At 35.3% G+C, this 13,270-nt stretch overlaps 1 protein-coding gene across 2 annotated transcripts in view; it reads left to right on the top strand.

Moving 5' to 3' along the window:
- rnls (renalase, FAD-dependent amine oxidase) overlaps nt 1-13,270 on the top strand; it is an 89,539-nt gene that overhangs the window by 311 nt on the left and 75,958 nt on the right. The window contains exons 2-4 of one of the 2 annotated variants that reach the window (XM_089121864.1): nt 5,886-5,991; nt 6,117-6,262; nt 8,728-8,886. In XM_089121864.1, coding sequence (XP_088977990.1) covers nt 5,886-5,991; nt 6,117-6,262; nt 8,728-8,886 — 411 coding nt within the window. Of the gene's footprint in view, nt 1-5,885; nt 5,992-6,116; nt 6,263-8,724; nt 8,887-13,270 lie in introns of both variants that reach the window. The other variant, XM_089121863.1, reaches the window with a different exon arrangement.

The raw sequence follows: 13,270 nt of genomic DNA, 5'->3' as shown, positions 1-13,270 counted from the left end.
ATCATAGCATTAGTGGTATGTGCTGCAAATCACTCATTATGGGTTAAATATTATCGAAAAGTTGCTAAACTGGTGACCTGCTGCTCCTCTAACGTTACACAAGGTGAGCAGAACATGAGCAGATATAAAGTAACTTCAACTTTTTTTATACAAATGTTTTTTTTTTTATTTTTTTATGTCAAATTCCTGTTGACTCTGCCTGAAAGGACAGAATGAATGAAGTGCTCAGTAATGTAACTTACTTCAGAACACATGACCAGAAATTTCTTTCCACTTCTGTTCTGAAGTCGTCATTACGAGCTCATCGCATTAACATTTTTGAGACTTGAGAGGGCCAATTTTGTAACTAGGAAACTAATATTTATTTACGATAATTGTCATAGCGTGATGTGAAGGCAGCATCTCTTGAACTTTCAACTTTGTTGATTGTCAGGAGGACACTCCCACTTCAAATATCATAAAGCAATGATTAGATGGTTCTATCTATAACAATGATTGGAAAACAGTTAACGCCAAATTGCAACAACTGTTTAAAACAATTAAAAACTGTTATGTGTTAAGAAGGGAAATTATGCCTCCACTGTGTAAACCTGAATGTGTAAATAACTTTAAATATAATTTTTATTGAAGGGGTCATGAACTGCATGATTAATTGTTTTACAATGTTTCCTGTGGTGCACTTATAATGTGCGTATGATTTTTTTCACTGAAAAAAGTCATAATTTAGAAATAAAATGCATTTTATTACCCTGATTTTAGCCCTCTTATTTGAATGCTCTGTTTTAAGGGGCGTGTCTGCTTTGAGACTTTGGAACAAAAATGGGCGTTTCTAAATATGTGGGTGTTTTTAAACTGGTGGGTATCCTTCACCCAACCCCACCCCTAAACCCTACCCTTTCTGCGAAGTGGGCAACTCATGTAACAAGGTTAGAAACACCCCTCTGTTTATGGCCTCGTCCACATAATTTTTGTACATTTTTAACACAAAAAATGTTACGGACTGCACCTTTAATTAATCACGTTACCATACGTGTTGATTATAGCATTGTATAGATCTATAGCGTTATATTTGATTGTTGTATGATTGCAGTGGTTGCAATGAGCATTTTGCTGATGACAGACATGGACTTTGTCCAAAATCGCACACTCTCTTGAGTAGGCATTTATTTTGAATTTGAGTAATTACTTAAGGGCTGCTAAAAAAGTATGTTCTAAGTAGTAGCATACACACCTGAATCTCGCTGGTGCAGTAGGTCATTCAGGACAGGTACTGATAAAACATGTGATAAAACGAACTGGAAAAAAATCACGTGATAAAACAAACCGGAAATGACGCAAAACTGCATGCGCACCAATTGAGTGCCGAAGTTATGACGTCACTTTTAGGACAACTCGGAAGCTAGCAGCGAATGGGTTCCCTCGATCGAAAAGTTATGCATTTTCCCCATAGACTTTTGGAAAATCACAAAAAATAAGATCTGTGTTCAACAAAGTTGTGACCCTTACGCACTCTATCAAGATAATCTTTAATCCAAAATGTGTACATTTTGAAGCCTATATCCACAAGTTTCCTACGCCCCATGAGGCCTTGCGTCAAAAGTGGGCACGTCTTCCAGTTCGAAGTAAACAAAGCGCGACTTGACATGCTTGACACTCGTTCATTCAACAGTTGACAGTCATTCAAGTTATAGCGATCCAAACTAGCTAACGATGTGGGAACACAACCTCAACGAAATTAAAAAGGGTGAAATAACAGTACCTTTACCCTCCGCAGTAGTTGATTGGGAGTATTATAATAACATTATTAATAATCAATACTCGCAAGGCATGGTGACAGACAGTTGTGTGAGCTGACAAACAATTAAAATAAAAAATACACACGTAGTCATTGTGCTTTGGAGTTTATTCAAAATTATAAATGAATGTGCTACTTGAATACATTAACTGGCACATTTGGTATTCTGTCAACACAGGCTTTGATCCTGAGTTTAGGTGTAACATCAGTAGCGAACAGCCAAACACATGCTGATAGAGTTTATATAATATTAAGAATTTAAACAAATGTAGACAGGAAGATTCGTCGTCTTTTGGGAGGTGATGGAAACTACAGTCGTTGGCAGGATCACTCTGATTTCGTTTTCGGCTTATGTTCAAAACAATCAAGTTTAAGCCACTGAATTAGTTTAGTCCGGTTATACATACAACCGCGAACAGCACATGTTGTCCCTGAGCTCCGTAACGACGTCTCTCATAAAGATTTGCGTCTTTAAATAGTAAAATAATTCTCCGAAAAACAGCTAGCCTCTTCGCTAACTAATACACATAATACCATTAGAATGCTACTTCCGCCGCCTTACTGGAAGTTTCACCCACTTTATTTTTTACAGGAGCGCCCCTCGGAAACTTACGAAAGCAGACACAATAAAGTTTAAAAACCATAAGCAGGTTATAACTGGTGTGTTTTATGTAGACATAGATCAAAACGTGAAAATATTTAGAAGCTTTGTTAACCACAGACCTTATTTCAGGCGATTTAGCAAAAACCCGTTCAAAAAAACGCGCCCGCGCCGCAGCATGAAAAGTTCTGAAAGACATTCAAAAGAGTCTGTGGATCGCTGGACACACCTCTAAAATAATGGAATGTCCAATAATATATTAAATGCAGCTCTATAGAGCTGGTAAATCCCGCCCCTTCCGCTAACCCCGCTGGACCTCTAGGTTGAAAAATCGTCAATGCAAGTGAATGAGAGAAAATAATTATTTTCTAATCCCGTTTGAATTTTGCAATGAATGTGAACATATGTTACCTGTGAATTTTTTTATATAATTTTTCGTGTAAATAATGCTACAATTTAGCAGGTAGAATTTTCATAAGGTTAGACTTTGTGTGAGAGCACTTTGTGGACTACAACTCTTCTCTGCTTTCGACGTGTTTGTTATACGTCACCACCACTAGCACACGGATCCCGCTAAAAATGCCGGTGTCTTTGGTGCACTTCACCGTACAAAACACACAGGCACCACAATCTAATTCCTTAGATTATCGCACTGTGATTTGTGGAGGGAAAATGTGTTATGCGGTGACGTCACATATGCGATGTGTAGTCTTTCTCATTATGTCTATTAGCCAAAGAATCATACAATATACTGTCAAACTCGTTACATGAGAAATTATATAAAAAATTCACAGACAACATATGTTCACATTCATGGCACAATTCAAACGGGATCAGAAAATAGTTATTTTTTCTAATTCACTTGCACTGACGCTTTTTCAACCTAGAGGTCCACTTGGAGTTTTACGGATGGGCGGGACTTACCAGCTCTAGCACGCGTTGTGTTTATAGTGCAATTTAAACGCGAAAATGAGTTTTTACGTGCAATTGTAAAGCAGTTTATCGTGTGCATTTGATATGCACTTTTCTATACGTCAAATAATTTTGTTTCAGTTTTAGTTAATATCAGTAACCAGACTTCAAGTCAATGAGACCAGAAACTGTCTGGTTACTGATATTCTTCTAAATATCAGAAAATCGGCTGAATGGATTCAAAAACGGTAAAACTCAACTGTTTAACTCTGGGGGAGCCTATTTCCAAAAAAAAAAAAAAAAAAAAAGTGGAGTATCCCTTTAAATCGGGCTTAAAATCATGTAGTGTGAACTAGACTCAAGGTTAGCGACAGGTGTGGTGGTATGGGTAGTTTAAGGTGTAAGGGAAAGGTCCACTCTGTAATTACATGATGGTATTTTTAAAATAAAAGTACAATTTAAAAACATAGGCCTATGTACACAATAAGTCATTGTATCAAATTATTAATTTCAACAAATTTCTTAAAGCCACTTAATATAAACTTGGACCGTTTTCAGTTCTCTAACTTGCAGGATATTCTTATAGTATGAAGACCTCTGTCAAAAACTTAAGGAAAATTTGGTTTCTCAGTTCATGACCCCTTTCATATTTATATTGGAGCCATTCAAGTTTGAGTGTTTGAATTGTATTTAATGTAACTCAATTGCTCACTTAAACTACTATTTAATGTTTTTGATTAATTAAAAAAGATGACATTTATTTTATAAGGTGGCTCTGTATAAGGAAGTAGGCAGATTGGAATCAGGTGTGATGGTGGATAGAGCACAGCTTTCATTTCGACCACAAATTGTTTGATAGGCCAAGATTAAACTTTTGTGTTGCTTTCTTTGGGAAATAAATACTTGAGAGCATTTTTATCAGTTATTTCTTGGATTATGTGCATCAAATAATCCCTCAACCTTTACTCAAGAGGGTTGGCTTTAATTTTGGATTAATTTGTGGACAAAAAGCCCCTACATCATTTTTAAATGTCATTTATGTAAAATACTAATTCAACTATTCTATTTAAAACCCTTTTTGAAAATATAAACAATTGAATAACAGATAACAAAGCAAATTATTGAAAAATATTTATTTTCTATGTCAGTAGTAACTTGTAGAAGATTGTGTACAACAGACTTTTTACAGCAGCTTTGATCATGTTGGTAATTTAGAGGCCTTAGAAATGTATAGGGTTATATCCCAACATATCTAGTGATTAAAAATGATTAAATCCCATTTTTATATAGGCATTTTATCAGATTATTATATAAGCATTTTTAAACAGTGAATTTCTAAGTGTTCAGCTTCTAGTCTTTCAGCTTTCATGTACTTAATTATAGTGGTGAAATGTCTCCAATACTGACAACGTTCCTAAACTCAAGGCAAGGCAAGGAAGTTTTATTTTAGGGCTGTGCAAAAATTAATTGCGATTAATCGCATCCAAAATAAAAGTCTGTGTTAACATAATATATTTGTGTGTGCTGTATATAATTATTTTGTATAAATAAATACCTATGCATGCATGTATATATTTAAGAATTATTTGCGCTTAAATTCTGTATATATAAATACAAAATCTATATTATATAAATATAAATATTTTATATATGAATAACACATTTTCTTAAATATATACATGCATGTGTGTGTATTTATATATACAAAATAATTATATACAGCACACACAAATATATTATGTAAACACAGACTTTTATTTTGGATGCGATTAATCGCAATTAATTTTTGCACAGCCCTATTTTATTTATATAGCACGTTTCAGCAGTGGTGATATTCAAGGTGCTTTACAAGGTACGAACATAAAATATAAAAACAACATTAAAAAATACAAGAATAAATAATACAATTGGATTTACAATACAGTACAATGAATGAATGAATAAAAAATAAGCAACATTAAATAAATAGGTCTTCAACCTTGATTTAAAAGAACTAAGCATTGTTGCGAACTTACAGTCATCAGGAAGTTTATTCCAGATATGCGGCGCATAAAAACTGAACGCTGCTTCCCCCTTTTTAGTTCTAACTCTGGGGACAGCAAGCAGACCTGTCCCAGATGATCTGAGAGGTCTAGATGGTTCATAGCTTACAAGCAAGTCCGAAATTTAACCAGGCCCTGAGCCATTTAGTGATTTGTAAACCAGCAGGAGTACTTTAAAGTCAATTCTTTGTGGCACAGGAAGCCAGTGTAAGGATTTCAAAACCGGAGTAATGTGATCCATTCTCCTGGCCCTCATTTTTAACTCAGCCATGGTAAAAATTCCTGATATTGTCATCAGTGGGTTCCAAAAACTCTTTCAAGAAGGAAACAATACATAATATTATGATGATATTAATGTTGCATCTATTTACAATGCACAACATATTGTTTTTACAATAATTGTAAATCTTATTTCTTGACAATGCTGAATCATCATTGTTTGCATTCAATTGTTTCTTTTTTTTTTAGCTCTAAAGATTAAAACAGCATTTTTATGTTTCACATTGATCTGACTTGGTGATATTTAATTTTATAGGAGGAAGAATGTCCACAAGCAGAAGTCCAAATAATTCTGCATGCACGGTTGACCTTGGTGCTCAATACATAAGTGCCACACCATACTACGCTCGTATTCACAGCAGGTGGGCTACTTCTCTGTACTATATCTGATCTGTGTGGTGTGGATACTGTTTATTAAAAATAGCGTTCTTTATGTTAATAAATATATGCTGCTTGTAGTGACTTATGCATTTTCTTGTATTTTTAGTTTTTATGAAGAACTCTTAGCACAAGACATTTTAAAACCTCTCGTTGCTCCAGTTGAAAACATGATGTCTAAGGAAGAAGGAATTATGAACTACGTGACGCCCCATGGGGTCTCGTCCATCGTCAAACACTACCTCAAAGAGTCAGGTAGGTCATTTGAATTCAGGTTCAGCTTATTTCCTAGCATTTCATTTCTGATTCCTTCTTCTGGTTCTGCTGAAAGTCATGTTGATATACACTACCGTTCAAATGTTTTTGTGTCAGAAAGATTTGAAAGAAAGAAATCAATACTTTTATCCAGCAAATATTTATTACATTGATCAAAAGTTACAGTTAATACAGTTATAATGTTACAGCATATTTCTATTTTAAATGAAATATGCTGCTCTTTTTAAATTGTATTCATCAAATAATTCCTGAATCCAAATAAATATTAAGCAGACCCAATAGTTTTCAACTTTACTAATTATAAGAAATGCTTTTTGAGCACCAACTACGCATATTAAAATGATTTCGGAAGGATCATGTGACACTGAAGACCGGAGAAGTGATGCTGAAAATTCAGCTTTGCCATCACAGGAATTTAAAGATTGTAAAATATTATAAAATATAAAACAATTGTTTTAAATTGTAACAATAATTCGCAATATTACTGTTTTTATTGTGGATTTAATAAAATAAATGCAACCATGGTAAGCATAAGAGACTTTTAAACCTGCAGTTTTTTTAAAAAAAAATATATATAATTCACTTAAAACATGTATTAAACAAGCAAAAAAAAAATGCTGTTGCACAAAGGTTTTTTTTTTTTCATCCGAGAAATTTTAAACAGAAAAGCTTTTTATTTATTCACACAGTCAGAGAAGCAAGACCGATTAAATAACTGATTTTATCGCTGTTCATTAAGCAGCTGTTATAACAGTTTAATAACAGAAATGTGCTGCCAGAAAATTATTTTTGGGTCAGCACGACCCGAGTCTTCCAGCTGTTCCATCTAAATCTTACCTTTCTAGAAAAAAAAATAAAAATAATCAGATTTCCTTGAGAGAGCACAGAAGAATTTGGCCAGACTGCAAGCTGATTTATGAACTCAAAGATCACGGCTCTTAGTCAATAATCTGACTGAGTCTTTAGAAACAGTTCAGGATGGTTTGCATGTGAACAATAAGCAGCAGTCAGATGGAACTGCAACATTGTGAAACAACACAATTCAACACAGTAATTCAAAGATCAGCAAAACAGTAAGGGATTTGCATAACAAGTGAATTGTGTGTATTTGCTCACTATTTACCCACATTTCCCTTGTGTTCATTTTATTTACTGATGTTTTTTTTAAGCCCTTCTTAAGCCTATTCACATAAGATATAAACTGGAAAACTGGAATTTGGTTTATTTTAGGGGTGTTACGATATATATCCTTATAGATGCAACGAATGCCTGCATTGAAAGCGTACTACATTAAACTACTATACATAATCTTGAATATAAATTATTATAATGCAGTGGGGGACTATTTGTGGGTCCTATTTGTGGGTCCTTTACAAGTAAAATGGGGCCTACATTATCAGAATCAGAAAGAGTTTTATTGCCAAGTATCCTTGCACACACAATAAATTTACCACGCTATTTAAGCTTCCAGTACACACATACAAATATAACAAGTCACATAATAAAATGTAAGAACAAAGAGGTATAAAGTATATCTGTAAACATTTAGACAATATTTGTAGACAATGAGACAAAATAATTTACAGAGATATTGCACAAAAATATTATTATTTTTTTAGGGTATTATTCCAAGCATATTTGTATAATAAAATCCGGTAACACTTTTCAATAGTCCACTTTAGACATTCTACTAACTATAAGTAACTTTTCAACAGGTCAACCAACTGTCAATAGAGTATTAGTAGACTGTCAGCTTAAAATCTGCTAACACTTTATTTTGTTGGTCCCCCAACAGACATTCAACTGACTATAAGGAACTTGGCGACTACAAGTAAACTTATTCTCCTACCCATAACACCTAACCATAACCTAACTGTTTACTGACAGTCTACTATAATATATTAAAACTCGAATGAGAGTTAGTTGACATGTAGTTGAAAAGTTAATTTTAATTCGTAGAACATCTAAAGTGACTATCGAAATAAAGTGTCACCCAAAATCCTGTATATTCAACTTCAGAATCATGAATATTGAACCATTGCCCTGTGCATTTTGGACCAGGAGGACCAAGTCCTAGCCTATTCAAGTTCACCCTTGATGTAACAGCAAAGTTAGCATTTTAATAAACAGTACATTTTGTCAAGTGTTTACACCATGTCTTAAAAGTAATAATAATAAATTAATAAAAACTCTTCTTTCTTTTGGCTTGAACTGATTTTAGTGTCGTGAATTATATCAAATTACATGAGTATTGTTACACCTCTTATTTTTTTTTTCCATCTTTGTTTCTAAAATGAGGGATCATGTAAAACTATTTGCATTATCTTCTGTGTGACTTTCTTTGGAATTCTTTCCTTCTATTTTTCTCCCTCCTTTTTTTCCCTTCTTTATATTTCTTTTGCTATGTGCAAAATTGCCAACTGTGCCCCTCCGCACTCAAGCAGGAGCAGAGGTGCTCTACGACCGACACGTCACTCACATTCACCGGAAAGACACTGGCTGGGAAGTGTGTCACAAAGGGGGAGCATCACAGCAGTTTGACATTGTGGTTTTAACCATGCCAGTACCCCAAATACTTCAGCTGCAAGGAGACGTGGGATCTTGTGAGTACAACACCACCACAAAAACACACACACACACTTTGGCCTTCAAATTTAAAAATTACTTTTGATTTTACTGTCTGCCATTGTTTCTGTTCAAAATATCCAGTGAAATGGCATCATTTTATTATTTTAATTTTACAAATAGTGACAGAGCTGAATGGAAATTCCTAATAAAGAAATTTTCCCTTTAATGCAGGGTGTGAATTGCAGTGGACAGGTGTATTTTTAGTAATAGAAGCTAAATTACAACAAATAAATTAGTTATAAAACTGTTTCTTACATTCTATTCTAAGGAAAACTTATTTTTACTGCATAGATCTCCTGGAATAAAAGATAAAGGTAGATATACCTTGATGATTCACCTTTTTTGTCAGCCATTATATTTGTCTTGTCATAAATTAAAGACAAAAACGACACAGTTTAGAGAGACTGAATCTTCGAGCTAACCGTTTTCAGACTCTTTTTATGTGCAATGTATATTATCAGAAAATTAAAGTGTTTTTTGACCTTGGATTCATGTAAACCTATTGAGACCAATTAGGAACCTTTAAAATAGCATAATATGGGCACTTTAACCATCTTTTTTTTCTATTGTAGTTAGAGGGTTTAAATGAACAATAGCCAGATTGTATGTTCAATAGTCTCAGATCTGTTTTCAGAGTCACAGGTCCACCTCTCCGCTATATCGATTGAGTCTTGCCCAGGGCTGGTAGGTTTCAGAGACCCTATATCTCCATCTTAAACTGTTTTCTAGCTGCCACATGACTGCAGGTCTTGCATCAATATCCAAATTAGTATTCTCAGTATGACGTGTTTGATATGGTAAAACATAAGTCCTTAAGTAGAAATATGGAAATGGAAGAGTCGGGTCTAGGTCTTCTGGGTGTTGGAGCTTCTGAGAAACTGTGAATAATGCAGGGTGCGAGAAGAAAGTCTCAGGCTCAGAAAAAGAGCTGCATCGCAAATTAAGGGATAAATGAAAAATGGAATGAGACAGCTGAAAATGGTGGAGGAGTCGCTAGCGAAAAAAGTGCGCTTTAAATGGTTGTGGTGTCACGCACAGAGCAGCAGAAGTAGGGCAGAGGCGGATGGGTCTCTTCACTATTGATACGCTATGAAACGACTGCAATGGAACAGCTGAAAAATTCATCTGAAGTGGTCTGGATGGAGATGGAGGCCTTGTGATCAATGTCACAGTGCAGTTGCACAGGGCCTTCTCATAACCGAATACAATTTTTTAGAGGTGGGTCGAAACTGTAAGAGGCCCTTAAGATTGTGCAAAAAAATACAAAATCAAATCATGGACAAATAATTGGCTGGTTTACTTCTTAAATACCCATTCAGATTTGGAGGTGAGGATTTTTTTTCCTCAGAGATTTAAGTTGATTCATTCTCTGGCTGGCTCCAGTCAATGTAGGCTCTCATTTAACTGCTTCTCTGTCAAATCATAGTTATTTTAAAGCCACTTCAACAAGACATGGCTTTTTGGACTCTTTTAAGTGTTATTCTGTTTTGTGTCAGGACTGGTTTTACTGTGAGAAAACCCATGTGTTCAGAAAAACACTGCTCCTTGGAGAGACATTACAGCCATTTCTTGAAATTCCTTAAACCCTTCTGATCTTTAATTTTTAGTGGGCTATGTTTCTCGTTTGTAACTTTTTTTTCTTCTTCTGCGAACATCTTTGTTTTCTAGAACATATTATCATATTCAGGTTTTGTGACCTGGCTGAATCTATATTCTTTGGTTTGTGTTCATAATTTTAAAGTAAATGAATCATCTAGCAGAGGTGTGGTTCTTATATTTAGGTTCTTCATAATTTTAGATGTAGTTATGGTGCCTTTGGGACTGAATTATGACTGCGCTGGCTATCCAGGGCAATTTGTTTAAATTGTCCACATAATTGCAGTGCGTAAAATTTATGCCACATCATATAGGCCTACACTATTGTTCAAAATTTTGGGGTAAGTAAGTAACTATTATTATTATTATTTATTTTCAATTTTGTATTATTATTTTTTTTAATAGCTTTTATTTATCAAGTACAAAAAAATACTGAAAGTGCACACATGAATACAATGTCTTTTCTTTTTTATGAACTTCTTTTATGAATACACCTTATACACCTATACCTACACAGTAATAATTAGAAAATACCAATGTAAGGGTCTAGTGCTAAACAGTAACTGTACAAAACAAATATCAGTCAATTGCAGCTCAATCTTCTCCAGTTTCAGAAGACCTTAAATGTCATGTAGCCAGACTTTGATTAATGGTTTTTGAGGAGACTTCCACAATAATATAATTCTCTTGCGAGCAGTAAGAGAGGCGAAGGCAATTATGTTATTTTCAGAGGCGGACAGATTACACAGCTTTATTACTTGAGTAAAAGTACAGATACCCCTTTTGCGAAATTTTACTCAAGTTCAAGTAAAAGTAGTACAGTTAGATGTCTACTTAAAAGTACTGAAGTACTTGTTTTTAAAAGTACTTGAAGAGTACAAGAGTACATTTTCTAAATATTGCATTGCTACTGCCACAATGCTTACATTTATGTAGAGAAACGTCCTACATGAAGTTATGAAAAATGTTAATGTTAATACCTTGGAGAATGTAAAAAGGAATTGAAAGTAAAATCCAGTCATTTTCATCTTTTTACCATGTTGCTTTATTTAACGTTTAAGAAAATTCAGAAAATTGAAATAGTCTGGCGAGGTAGGGCCATGGGTTGGCACATTCACGGGATGGACCTGCTGCGTCTTCATCCATTGTTTCGTCCATGGTTTCGTCTCTTATCTAAATCTGACTATGAAGGTGTCTTTGGCGGAAAGCTGAAGGTGATTGGTGATAGGCTCTCCCAATCGGTGGCACCTTCACAATCCAATCACGTTTGAAAGGGAAACAACAAATTGAGGGTTTCCGAGATTTTTCCTGTAGTCTACTCAAGTAAATGTACTCCGTTACTGTCCAGCAGCAGCTCTGGTTATTTTAAATGGTTGTGATACGGAGGCTGTCCAAGGGGGGGGGGGGGGAGGCGGGGGGGTTGACTGCTTTTTTTCTTTGCACGATTGTATTTATGGGGTGCAATATACATGTATTCGTGGTTTTTCTTTTTTTTAAGGTCTTATTTTTCATAAACTTCACCTTTATTGTCAGCTGCGCTCTCTGTCCCCTGAACGAGCAGTTCACTTCCTGATTCTATGAAAACACTCCCTCAGAAACACGTAGTGGGCTCAGATTGGTTAGTTTGGCCCGGTGTGTTGTGATTGGCTAAACTGTCGCTCACGTTGTCCGGAAGGTTAACGCCTATTACCTTTACGGGCGAAACGCGCATGTCATGAGCTCCGGTCCAGATGTAAATATGTGTCGAACTGCAATATATCAGTTTCAGGCATAATCAGACCGAGAAAGCCGCGATGAAGAGAGTCAACAGAACCTCACCACATACTACAGCTCTTACTAAACGTTTCTGAATGATAATTTGCTACATTTTGTAACTTTATACACGTTTATTTTACACAATAGCATCTGACTGGCAACAATAGCAATTGACTGGCTACTAATGTCATACTCAAACAGCATTGGCATGTTTACGTTCTTGATCAAATCGAAAATAACGTCATAAAGCATATATACATGAAAAATACGTTTAAAACATTAGTACTTATAGAAAATTCAGGTCCATAATGTTTGTACGCGTTTGCCGTAGACACAAAATATCATAGGCTAACTAGTTGTGGCTATAAAGCCAGCGCTGGCATTTGAAAAAAATAAAACACAAGGCTACGTCTGGAATTATACATGCAAATACATTTAAAATGATGAAGTCTTAGCCTACTTACAGATTGTGGCTCAACACTGCTGCCTCTGGTTTTAAAGTCGGAACTTCATGTTTTAGTAACAGTTTCTTGTTGAATCCGGTGTTGAACTCGTGGAGATTCTGGAAGCTGTCTTCCGTAAAATGCACAGCACAGAGAGCTAGATTACGATCGTCATTTTCAGGAACATAATCAAACATAAATTGTATCCATTGTTGAGGAAATATACCGTCCATGGGAAGCCCGAACACAGAAGACCTGACAGCTGTGTGAACAACACACTCGACGAGTCGACGTGCCTCAGAAATATGCGCATGCCATTTTCTTCATATTCTGAGGGAGGGTTGATGTAAATGTGTGGGTTAGTGACGTCTAAAACCCAGCTGTAGTCCCAATCCAGTCGTTTTTGTAGGCAATTATACTTCCTGATTTTTAAAAGACGATATCTCTGCTAACACTGAACTTTCAGCGCTGCAACTTTGCAGATACTGTTCATGCACCAACAGCAACATTACACACTATTTAAAATGAAAAAAGTGAAATCGCAGTCAACCCCCCCTTTAAAGTT

The sequence above is a fragment of the Pimephales promelas genome, chromosome 17 (assembly GCF_988280905.1).
Source record: "Pimephales promelas chromosome 17, fPimPro1.hap1.1, whole genome shotgun sequence".
In the NCBI taxonomy this organism is placed as follows: Eukaryota; Metazoa; Chordata; class Actinopteri; order Cypriniformes; family Leuciscidae; genus Pimephales; species Pimephales promelas.
Note: the sequence above shows the minus strand (reverse complement) of the source record. Positions and strands in the feature narration are given on the sequence as shown.